At 62.7% G+C, this 12,364-nt stretch overlaps 1 protein-coding gene across 1 annotated transcript; it reads left to right on the forward strand.

Moving 5' to 3' along the window:
* Positions 1-7,725: 7,725 nt before the first annotated feature.
* Positions 7,726-12,156, forward strand: INHBB (inhibin subunit beta B). Its single transcript, XM_061182975.1, has 2 exons — positions 7,726-8,217; positions 10,666-12,156. Exons 1-2 carry the CDS (start codon positions 7,770-7,772, stop codon positions 11,439-11,441), a joined length of 1,224 nt encoding a protein of 407 aa, XP_061038958.1. The 5' UTR covers positions 7,726-7,769; the 3' UTR covers positions 11,442-12,156.
* Positions 12,157-12,364: the final 208 nt, after the last annotated feature.

The following is a 12,364-nucleotide window of genomic DNA, read 5'->3' on the forward strand; positions in this document are numbered from 1 at the left end:
AGGTTAATGTTGTGTGTGTCTTCACCCTAAAGATGCTGAATCTTTTTCTTTCTTTCTCTCTTTCTCTCCCTCCCTCCCTTCCTCTCTTTCTTCCTTTCTTTTTCTCTCCCTTTCTCTTTTTTTTTTGGAAAAGTACAACAGGACAAATCCTCAAATCCCCGGCTTGAGAACAGCTTACATGAACAAACTCTGGGCTGACAGGCTCCGCGGGCAGGGGGAGCCCTGAAGATGCTACCTGTTAGCCAGGGTCCTACTCACAGTTCTATTGGCGGCACTAAAGCAGACCGACTCTGGGTCTCTCTTACCAACTCAGAGAACGAGCACACAGTAGGTATTTGTTCTTCAATAGGCCAGAACCAAAACACTTTACCCCTTTCACAGTGGGGTCTCCTAATTAGATATAAATACATTTAGCCATCAAGCAAAAATCGGATCCTTCCCTTTTCATTCTTCTTTTTTCTCCAGGATTTCAACCCATAAGCTAATGTATGGGGAAGGGAAGGGGCTAAAAGAGGTGAATGCCCTCGGGCCCAAGGAGGGGTGTAAGAAACGCCTCTTTTCGAGGGCTAGCTCCTGACTCACTGGGGCCCTGGGGCCTGGTCGGCGGGGCTGCAGTGCTGACTTGCTGGAGGTTAAAGGGCTGAACATGCAGAGGACTTGACATCAGCACAGCTTCAGGAGCCAGTCAGCAGGCCTGGGCTGCGGGGAGATGAAGCTGGTAACAGCGTTGGGTTTTTTTTCTCTTCTACAGCCATGGTGGTTCCCCTGTGGAGTTCCCGTCGATGGCTAGACAGAGACTGTTTTACTGACTGCGAGGACTCAAGTAGAGTCTTCTGTAAGGAAAGGGGGCGCTTGTGTGGAGCACAGCATTACGATGGCCTCTTTCCGAGATGCTTTACTATGGGAGCCTGCCGGGCATGGGTCTATAGGGATATGGGGTGCACCTGAGGGGTGGCGTGACCTGTGGGAACAGAGGTCCTCAGCTTCATATACATAAACGGACGAACACGTTCATTGGTCTTGTTTAAAAAGCAAAAAGGATGCCTTGCCTGTACCTGTATATACGAGGATAATTTCCCTGTTGTCTTTTTTTCTGTCTTGTCCCTGCCTCATGTTAGAACCTGAGAAACGCTGTCCTGGTTCAGCCGTGCATCTTTCTTGGCTGGTGGCTCACTGGGTGAGGCGCGCCTCATACCTCAAGGCGCAGACGCAAAGGTTGGCTCTGAAGTTCGAGAACGGCTGAGGACCGAGGAAGGTCATTGAAGGGGAGTTTGATGCTGGGACCCAAGTGTTCCCAAAGTGGACACAGTTGGGTTTGGAGACCTGAAGCAAAAAAACCTTAGAAATTCTCCCTTGCCCTGTGTTAGCTGCCAAATAAGCAGCTCTTTGCGTTCTGGCCACCCACGGACATCTAGGAGCTGTAGACAGGACCCCTCAGGGCAGAAGTGGGGCAGGGGGAGCGCCTCGACTCTTCCTGAGCAGCCCCCACCTGCCACTAGCTGCCCAGGCCTCCTGTCCTACGGGAGAGGCGCCAATACCCACCCCTTCCTAGTGGTCCTCACTGCCTCCCAGCCCGACCCCCAGTGCTGCCAAGGTGCCCCTCAAACACTCTTGCAAGGGGCCACATGCCCTCCCGGCCTTGACACCCCTTTCTGGGCGGACAAGGCCCCTCCCTGGCCTCGCTCCCGTGGACTTGCCCTTGCTCTTCTCCTGGACCGCATGTTCTCATCACTCGGGCTCCCCTGCCGGCCGACCTTCTCTCTCCCCCGTCCAGCTGGGAGAAGCCTTCTCCGCCTCAAGGCTCAGTTCACATCCTGCGTCCTCTGAGACTCCCGGCGGACGGAGGCTCTCCTTGTCCTGGCCCCCACTGCACTGCAGGGGCCAGCTAGCTGCCGAGCCGTCCTGGGCGTGGACCAGTCTCCCCAGTACGCCGTGGGGAGGGCGGCCATCGTCGGGACTTTGATTCTGTGCTGCTGGATCCCCAGCAGGTAGTTCAGCGTGGTCATCGAGTGAATGGTCATCGAGTCTGGGCCAGGACTAGTTTGCGATGAGCAGTTTGAAGTGGGACACTCACCAAATGGTGTATTTAGCACCTCTGTTTTCCTAGAAAATATACCAACTTGGACAGCCATCCCCACGGGGCCTGCTATTGAAATACTTCCTGAACATTCAAAACACGTAGACTCCTACTCCTGCACAGCCTCCGGCACCCCCGCCCCCAGCCCTGCTCGGGGAAGGGGCGGGGGCTCCCCGCCTCCCCTCAAGCTAGCCTCTTCCCAGGAATGGAGCCAGGAACCCAGTGATTTGTGTGGTTCTCGCTAACAGACAGTAGGTTTCAGAGGGCCGGGAGCGAGGGCATCAGGTCAAGAGGAACGACTAGGTGAGAAGCCCTGCAAGGTGGTTCTGTGCTGGAGCTGGTTTAGGAACAGCACGGGGCCACGTGAAGGGGTGATGTGCCCGTGGCAGATGCTCGTGCCGAGTGGGAAGCAGAGGAGGGGCACACGTGAGGCGGGCTGCCCTGTGGGACCACTGGAACTCGGGGGTCTGTGTCTGGACCCCAGGCCCAATGACCAGGTCACACACAGGCGCCTCAGCATCCGGTACGTGGGATGCGCTGATTTCGGCTCACACGTCGCACCAAGCTGGGTGCTGGGCACGGCTGCTCCGTAGCATAGGCGGCCTCAGCTCTGGAGCTCCTGAGTTTCAGAGATGACCAGCATCCTTGGAGACCACGGCAGGGGACTTGAGGATGTGGAGGGCTGCTGGGGCTCTCGGAAGGTGGGCACCGTCCAGCTGCCCTGGTGAGAAATACGGGGCTGCCTCGTCCGAGTAACCCCCCCAGGCCCACTCTCTTATCACAGACTTGCCTCGGGACCACAAAGACATGAGGCGGCCTTGGGGCTTCCTGAGAGGGCTCTGTGCTGGTGTCTGGGCGTTTACAAAGGTCAGCTGGTGGTCACTGGTCCCTTGCAGCTCCTGGGCTCGATCTTGCTTAACTCCAGGCTGTTCCGCTCCTGTGCCTGGGGCTGCTGGTGGGCAGGCCGTCTCGTCTGGTCTGGCACGAAAGGTCTTCTGTTCAGATGGCGAGGGGCTCTACAGAGTTACGATGTACGATGGTGAGGTCTGGCAACTGTGGCTTCTCGACCAGTGGTGGAAAAGTGAACACAGGTCCCTGAGCCCAACTCAGACAGAGGCCTTTCTCCATCCCAGGCCCTGAGTGCCCACTGCCGTGAGGGACTTTGCCCAACGCTCTGCAGGGGCTGTGCGGCCAAGAACTGCACGCTGAGGCTCACTTTTATGGTCTGCTTTGTCACTTTTCCCCATCTTCATCAGCTCCAAATTGGCACTGAGCTATGGGTTATGCAAAACAAAACAAACCAAACCAAAAACGACTGAGAGCAAGTGCTCTGAGCTCCCCGCACGAAGCCCTCTCCATACTCTGTGTGCCTGTACCCATGGTGTCGCCATGTTTCTTCCTGCCTTCCCCAGCGGGCCCGAGTTCCTTGATGGCATCAGGGAGCCAGCATTCTGTGTGGGGACGGCCTGGTCCTGCAGCCCGGGTGGAGGGTGTTGGCTGCAGTGTTGCTGTGCATTATTGTATTCAAAACTGACAGGCGGGGGGCTTCCCTGGTGGTGCAGGGGGCAACTAAGCCCGTGCGCCACAACTACTGAGCTTGCGCTCCAGAGCCCGCGAGCCACAACTACTGAGCCCGTGAGCCACAACTACTGAGCTTGCGCTCCAGAGCCTGCGAGCCACAACTACTGAGCACGTGCGCCACAACTACTGAAGCCCATGCACCTACAGGCCATGCTCTGCAACAGGAGAAGCCACCGCAATGAGAAGCCCGCGCACTGCAACGAAGAGTAGCCCCCGCTCGCAGCAACGGAGACCCAACGCAGCCAAAAACAAAACAAAACAAAACAAACAACGCAAAAAACTGACAGGTGCAGTCACATCACTGGCTCAGATTGAGGGCTGAGGTCACCCTCAATCTAAGGGAGAATGGAGCCCAGTGCTAAACGAAGCTTTGAAGCAACAGGAAAAGGTCCTTGCTCCTCAGTAGTGGATGGGGGGCTCCCCCCCACCCAAAGCACAAGGTGATCTGGAAGAACTCAATTTACACCCTTGGCTCCTGCGGGCTGGGGGATCAGCAGAGGGCGGGATAATCCCAGCTTCTCGAGCAGATGGTCTCTGACTACCGCTTGACCCAGTTCCCTCCCAGCAGATGACTGGCAGCGGGGCTGACAGCTCCTCCATCGGGGAGCAAAATGTGGACCCTCCTCTCAACCTCCTCCTACCAGCAAGGACACGGTGCCTTTTGCGTCTTCCCAGCGCCAGGGCGATGGGCGGGATGCTGTACCTTCCCAAAGGTGTGGCGCCCTCCCCTCTTCCCCCAGGTCTGTCCAGCCCAGGTGGAACTCACAGTAAGAAGGATTGTAACCCAGCAGGCAAGGAACGCTACTGCGAGCTCATGCTGGGGAGCGGGGGTGTGAAATCCTTCACTGGCCTAATGAATTCTCCCAATCAATCGACCAACCAAACTCTCGTTCAGTGAGCTCCCCTGATTGTCTGCCAGGTCTGGCGTCAGACAGAGGCCTGGTCCTTGCCCACCAGAGCCTGAGGCCCCACACAGGAGACAGACAGGTGAAGAGGTAACAGCCAGGAACTGGGCTGAGGAGCCTAACCTGGCAAGTGGCGATTCAGGGCACCAGAAGGTCATGGCGGGCTTCACCAAGGAGAAGAGACTGGGCTGGGTCTTGAAGACTGAGCATGAGTTTGCCAAGTAGGTTGGGGGCTGTGATGATGGAAAGAGCCAGAAGACCACAGCATGTGTGCCCGGTGGAAGATGCAAGGAAGATCATAAAGGTGGGTCTGGCCTGGTTCAGAAGGTGGTGGCCCAGGCTGCCCAGGAGGCAGAAGCATCTCCTTTCTGCCCAAGGGTCACAGGCTTTGGGACAGGGCGAGAAGTGGAAACCCGAGGGCACGGGGTGCTGTGAGTTTGGGAGTGGCAGACGATTGGGGTCTGGAGAAGGCCCTAAGGAGTCAAAGGGCTGCCCTTTCGGGGCCCCTGCTTCCGACTTTGGGCTGGCAAAGCCAGACCAGCCCCTTTTTGCACCTCGAGAGTGGCCCTGCGCAACTCCGGGTCGGTTCCTCGGATCGGGAGGGAGGGGGCGCTCGGCCTCCAGGCTTGCGGGCCTCGGCGAGGCTGCGGTCCGGGCTGAGCGCCACAGCGGCCGGCTGGCCAGAGAAGCTTGCGATGAGGGACCGCGGGGGCTGGGGGGAGCCCTGAGCTGCAGGCCGAGGTCCACCTCGGGCGTCCTGGGCTCCCCAATATGCTAAGAAAGCTAAAATGACCTCCGTGCAGTCCCATTGTTATGGAGCGCGGCCACGGTGGGTGGGGGTCTGGACCACTGAGGGGAGAGGGCAGGGCCGTGTTCCTGCTGCGCCCCGGGAGCACCGTCCTGCAGTTCCATACCCAGGTAGGGGCGCGAGGAGGGAACAGAAAGAACGGATTGCATTTGGGGTTCTGGACGGGGCTGGGAGTCTGGTGTCCATTGACAGCATCTCTTGTCTGGCGGCCTGAGAACGGTGGCTTGGAATCATAATTTATTGAGTGCTGGGAGGAGCTTGGCCCGGTCGCCTCCTCTGGGGCGCCCCACCAGCCCGTGTGATGCTAGGCGTTACTGTACCCCAGGTACGGATGAGGCGGTAGGGACTAGAATGTGAAGACTCTACGCACGGTCGCTCCTGCAAAGCTGGCCGTGGCTGAGCCTCGACCGGGACCCGGGTCTGTCTGAGGCCAGGGTTTGCCAGTTGCGGGGTGGTGGCGGCAGTGGTGCTGGAGACCTCGCCAGCCTGCCAAGCCCGGAGCTCAGAGGCCTGTTGGCGGCGAGGCCGGTGCCCCCCGTAGTCGAGGAGTTTCTCGGGGCGCGCCGCCGGCAGAGGCAGCGGCCGGCCAGGCCCTTCCAGCCCGCGGGGCCCACGACTCGCCCAGTGCGCCGGCAGCCCGGGGCACTCGGCTCGGGCACTGCAGCCCGGGAGCGACATCCACTGGCGGAGACAACCCGCGGCGCCCGAGGCCGACTCGCCCTGCCTGGCCGCGGCCCCTGAGAGAGCACCCCAGGCAGGCCCGGGGCGGCTGCGGCGCCGAGAGGTGCCTCTCCCGGGCGCGGAGGGCGGCGGCCGGGCCGGGGGCAGGGCCTGCGCGGCCGCGGGGAGGAGGCGAGCGCCGGGACCCTGGGCTGGGAGCCCGTCGGTGCCGCCAGGCGCCCAGCTGGGCGGGGGTCGGGGCGCCCACGTGGTGAGAAAGTTTCGAGACCGCAGAAGTGGTCCGGCATCGCGGGGGGTAGGGGGGAGGGGAGAGGGCCGGCTCGCTCCTCCTTCTCGCGAAGGCAGAGGAAGGGAGCGGAGGGAAGCGGGGGGTGGGCGGGGGGAGCGGGCAGCACCGACCTGAACAGATTCCGCCTCCCCCTCCCCTGTCCCCCCCCCGCCCCCGGGAAGCAGAGCGGGGAGGCGCGGACAGTCTCCTCCGCACGGCCAGGGCGAGACTCCCCCCCCCCCTTTTTTTTTTCTGCCAACGTCTATCTCAACGCGCGCGCACATACGGAGATTGTGCGGCTTTTTTTTCCCCTTTGGGAGAAAAAACGAGGAGAGTAAAAGAAGAAAGCAAAGCGAAGAACTCCTCCTTGGCGGGTCCGCACTCTGTCGCGGCCGGTCGGGCGCGGGGACGCGGCCGCCACCCGCCCGCTCTCTCCCGGCCCTGCGGCGTGTGTCGGCGGGAGAGCCAGCGAGGACGCCCGCGCCGGGGACGCGGCGAGACTTTTAGGCGCTCGAGCCCGCATCGCCGCCGCCGCGCAGCCAGAAGACACCGGGGCGAGGAGGGCCCCGCCGCCGCCTCGCCTACCTCGTCCGGCGCCCCGCGCCCCGCCGGCCCGCGCACGCGGGCGGAGGGAGGCGGGCGGAGTAGAGGCCCCGGCGGAGCGCGCAGCGGCCGGCCCGCCCGCCCGCCGGTGGATGCGGCGCCCGGGGAGCCTGGAGACAACTTTGCCGTGTGACGCGCAGAGAGGACTGCAGGGCCCGCGGCCCGGCGCTCCGCGCCGCCTCTGAGCGGACCCGTGCTCCCCAGCGCTCCCGGCACCGCGCTCGCTCCGCTCCGCCGCCCGCCCGCCGGCCCGCGGCGAGGACGACCCGCCCGTCGCCGCCGCCGGCGGCCCTTCCTCGGCGCGAGGGCGAGGCGCTCAGGTGCGAGCGCGGGGCCCCGCCGCAGCGCCCGCCGCAGCGCCGCGCCAAGCCGCGGCAGGCTCCGCTCCGGGGGCCCGGGCGCCTTCGCTTCCGTCTCGGCCAAGTTGCGTCGACCGGCCCTTTCGCCACCTTCCCCGCCCGGCGACCGAGCCGCCGCTGCCGCCGCTTTCGCTTCACCCGAGCGGGGGCTGCGGGGCCCCGACGCGGAGAGGATGGGGAGAATGCTGCGGATGCCGAGGCGCCCCGAGACGCCCGTGCGCCAGTGACCCTCCGGCCCCCGCCTAGCCCCGCGCGCCTCTCCGGCACCCGCGGCCCGCGGCGCCCCTTCCCCGCCGCGCGGGAACCCCCGCGGCCCGGCCGGCCCCCTCCCCCTGTGAGCCGGCGGCGGCCCTCCCGGCGGGCGGGCGGAGGCCCGGGCGGGCGCGGGCGGGGGCGGGGCGGGGCGGCGCGCCGGGAGCCCGGAGCCCGGCCCTGCGCTCGGCTCGGCTCGCCTCGCGGCGGGCGCCCTCGTCGCCAGCGGCGCACCATGGACGGGCTGCCCGGTCGGGCGCTGGGGGCTGCCTGCCTTTTGCTGCTGGCGGCCGGCTGGCTGGGGCCCGAGGCCTGGGGCTCGCCCACGCCCCCGCCGTCGCCCGCCGCGCCGCCGCCGCCCCCGCCGCCCGGAGCTCCCGGCGGCTCGCAGGACACCTGCACGTCGTGCGGCGGCTTCCGGCGGCCCGAGGAGCTGGGCCGGGTGGACGGCGACTTCCTGGAGGCGGTGAAGCGGCACATCTTGAACCGCCTGCAGATGCGGGGCCGGCCCAACATCACACACGCCGTGCCCAAGGCCGCCATGGTCACGGCCCTGCGGAAGCTGCACGCGGGCAAGGTGCGCGAGGACGGCCGGGTGGAGATCCCGCACCTCGACGGCCACGCCAGCCCGGGCGCCGACGGCCAGGAGCGCGTCTCCGAGATCATCAGCTTCGCGGAGACAGGTGGGTCGGCCCCGCGAGCGGCCCTCGCTCCCTCCTCCACCCCCTTCTCGCCGGCTCTGGCCGCCGCCGCCGCCGCCAGCGCGCCCTGGGGGAAACCCGGGCTCCCGGCCCAGCCCGCTCGCCTCGGGCCCTGTGCGCTCCGTCCCGGTTGTCGTCCTCTTCCCGCGGGCAGCAACCCCTTCCCGCTGCCCTACCCCCGCCGCGGAGCGCTCTGCTTTCCACCCCTGTTTTCCGAAACGGGCCCCAGCGCCTCCGGGCGCGCGCCCCCCTCCCGGCCGATGCGTGCGGCCCTGGCTCCGCGGGCATTCGCTCGGTGATGGCTTAATGTTTTTGTTTCCCACGATCGCAGTGTAGGCTTAGCAGTGTGGATGGAGATGTGTGTGCTTGTTGATATCCGTGGGCCGGAGAAGTGTGTGTGTGCGTGTGTGTGTGAGTGTGTGTGTGCCTGCGTGAGAGGCCCCTGGGGCCGCCGCTTCCATCGCCGGGCGGTGTGGGCTTGCCAGGATTGCTGAAGCCTCGCTGGGGAGAGCTAGGCAACCTCTCTTCCGATTGTGTGGGCACTGGAATCGGGCGGAAGGCAGGCTTCTCAACAGGTCCCATCATTTACGCAGAGAAAGACTGTGGCTCGGCTCCGGGGCAGCCCCGTGCCTCTCGGCTCGCCTGGCAGCGGCAGCAGCTCCTTGGCCTTAGAGCCAGTAGAGTTTGTAGTTAACAAAGGGTCAGAGTCCTTTCTGGAATTTTCCCCCGGCCCTGGATTGCAAATTTCTACCACTGTCTAAATGTGAAAATCAAGCAAGGAAAAATACCTTTCCAACTTTAAAAGAAGGAGTAAAATGTGCTCGTGCTGAAATGCTGCAAGTGCTTTCGGCTCCGCTGTCCTTTTCAGGACTTGAATGAGCCCGGTGGCTTTTGTGCCTGGAGCTCAGCCCCATTTGTGCCCAGGGGACTGCGGAGAAGATCGCAGGGGGAAGCCCTGGGCAGGGCGGGGTGGGCAGGGAGCCTTGGGGGGGTTGGTGGCAGTTGTGTCCCCAGGCTGCAAATGCCCTCCGCCACCCCACCCCACCCCCCAAGGCAGCGGGCAGACTGTGCTGGTGCCTCCTGGGGATGAAAAGGGATGAAAAGTTTTGCATGGCCGGGTGTGGAGCGAAGCAGAGACAATCAGGGCTGGTTTGTGCTTAGAAAGAAACGCGTTGCCGTTTTAGCTGTCCGACAGAGTCAGGGAAAGCTGGACACGCAATTAGAGAGCTTGGATTAAAAGGTGCTTTGGGGCCCAGAGTAGAAATGTGATTCTGGAAGGTCGAGGAGGCCTTTTGGTCCCGGTGGCACAAAATGACAGCGGGGGCTGTTATATTTCTGGTCCGTTTCACGGAGCCAGCTCTTTGACTTATAAATAACAGATTCAGGTCACAGGCAGCTCGTCCAAGACCAGCTTTTAAGGCTGCACTTTCCCCCATTTCAAAGTCAGATGTCTGTTATTAGAGGAGCCAGGCGGGGCCTGAGGAGGGGGCTGGGAGGGGGGCAGTGGTAGGAGGTTTGATAAAACCAGTGGAGGCCACACAGTTGCCTTATTTGTTCTTCCTGCAAAAAAAAAAAAAAAAAAAAATGTAGAGATTGTCAGAGAGAAGGGTCACTGAAATATGTAGGATGAGAGAGGAGTCCTCTCTTGGTTGGCATGGCCTCACTTCTGCTTGAGCTGAATTATTGAGAAAACTAACGAGCCAGTTCTCCTTATCCATGGAGATTTCGAACGTGCCATTCACGGGGAGCCAGGGTCTCGTGAAAGGGGTGGGCCTCAAGTTTCAGGGCCCAGTGTCCTGTCCCTTGGAGCTACTTGGAAACGAGGGCTGCACTTTGCAGCCTGCAACGCACACGTTCCTGTGTCAGAAATCTGAGCAGAGCGGGCTTGTTTGCAGTGGAGGTTCCACTGGGGGTTGGATCAGATCATGCTTAGGTAAACACTGCAAAGAGGCAGTAGGTGGCTCAGCTGGATTTTGCAATGCCCTAAGTTAACCAAAAAAAAAAAAAAACCCAAACTCTGCTAGAACAACCCACCCCCAAATCCTCAGCGAGATCCTGGTTTTGTTTTTCAGATTTCACAGATACCCATAACAACTTGTTAAGATCTTGGCCTCCTGACAAGTTCCTCTGTTGAGCTTTGAGTTCTGACAGCCGGTCTCCTGGGAACCCTGGCCTGGGAGAGGTGAGGCCGGGTTTTCTAGGCCCGGACCCTCCGACTCCAACCTGGTCCGGGTTTCTCGATGGGAAATGATTTTCCCCGCCTCTCGCGGGTTACCATCAGAGGCCCGGGCCCCAGGAGAGGTATTTCTGGGCAGGACCGGCCAGCTGCGTGGCCAGTGCGAGGCCCAGCATCACACGGCAGAGTCCCTGTTTCCCGGCGCCTCACGTTCTCCTTCATCTAACTTGGCCTGCTCTCCCGCTTCTCCGCAGATGGCCTGGCCTCCTCCCGGGTCCGCCTGTACTTCTTCATCTCCAACGAGGGCAACCAGAACCTGTTCGTGGTGCAGGCCAGCCTGTGGCTCTACCTGAAGCTGCTGCCCTACGTGCTGGAGAAGGGCGGCCGGCGGAAGGTGCGGGTCAAGGTGTACTTCCAGGAGCAGGGCCCCGGCGAGCGCTGGGCCGCGGTGGAGAAGCGCGTGGACCTCAAGCGCAGCGGCTGGCACACCTTCCCGCTCACCGAGCCCATCCAGGCCCTGTTCGCGCGGGGCGAGCGGCGGCTCAGCCTGGACGTGCAGTGCGACGGCTGCCGGGAGCTGGCCGTGGCGCCCGTGTTCGTGCACCCGGGCGAGGAGTCGCACCGGCCCTTCGTGGTGGTGCAGGCGCGGTTGGGCGACAGCCGGCACCGCATCCGCAAGCGGGGCCTGGAGTGCGACGGCCGGACCAACCTGTGCTGCCGGCAGCAGTTCTTCATCGACTTCCGCCTCATCGGCTGGAACGACTGGATCATTGCGCCCACCGGCTACTACGGGAACTACTGCGAGGGCAGCTGCCCGGCCTACCTGGCGGGGGTGCCCGGCTCGGCCTCGTCCTTCCACACGGCCGTGGTGAACCAGTACCGCATGCGGGGCCTGAACCCGGGCACCGTGAACTCCTGCTGCATCCCCACCAAGCTGAGCACCATGTCCATGCTCTACTTCGACGACGAGTACAACATCGTCAAGCGGGACGTGCCGAACATGATCGTGGAGGAGTGCGGCTGCGCCTGAGGGCGGGGCTCAGACGGTCCCGCGGCGGGGGGCACGCTGTGCGCGGCAGGGGGGGCGTGGCGGTGCCGCTGGGCTGCCCGGGAGGTGCCCGGGGGAGGCCTGAGAGATTTTCCTGCTTCTTCATCCAGCCGTCAGTCAAAAGCAGGGGGAGAACCCTCCACGGACACGGCAGACTCGACGGTGCGAACGTGGACGCGCACAGCCGGGCGCACCCTGGCACCCACACAGCAGCCTCCGCGATAGCAGCAAACGGATGCGGTGACAGAGGATAGCTCAGCCCCGAACGCCTGTCACCCGGAGAGTGGGGTGAGCAGCCACCATCCCCACCAGCTGGCCAGGCCACTCTCATCGCGCCTTCCGAGCACACACAAGAGCACAAAGACAGAGACAGAGAGAGAGAGAGGGAGCAGGGGAGCCCTGCAGAGGAGTGGGCCGCGGGCGATGGCCGCGTGTCCCCTTTTGCCTGTGCAAGGCCCGCCGTGCCTCGGCATCTCTTGGCTCCAACGCATGGGCTTCGTCCCCCGGCCTGGCATCCTTCCTGCTGCGGGGACCAGGGCAGCCCCCATCCTTTCCCACCCTTGGAGAGGGAAGGAGGCCCAGAAAGGACATCACCTGCCGGAGACGGTGGGGCCGTGGCAGTGACCGTTTGACTGTTGCTTGGGTCCCTGGCTTGACTTCTGTGTGTGTGTGTGTGTGTGTGTGTGTGTGTTTTGGGGGTGGGGAGGGAGGGAGAGGAGAAGGGTCTTAATTTGATGCTTTAACTGATCACTAGCAGTTGAATGGTCATTCGTTCCGGTTGTATAATTGAAAAGGGACTTTCCTACCAGGTCTGACCTTTTAAGTTAAAATCTGAATTGTTCCAAGTGGAAAGAAAAAAGTTGCAATCTGTGCCCTTCCCTGGGGAGATTCCTCTAGGACTGGTT

This window comes from Eubalaena glacialis, chromosome 1 (genome assembly GCF_028564815.1).
Source record: "Eubalaena glacialis isolate mEubGla1 chromosome 1, mEubGla1.1.hap2.+ XY, whole genome shotgun sequence".
In the NCBI taxonomy this organism is placed as follows: domain Eukaryota; kingdom Metazoa; phylum Chordata; class Mammalia; order Artiodactyla; family Balaenidae; genus Eubalaena; species Eubalaena glacialis.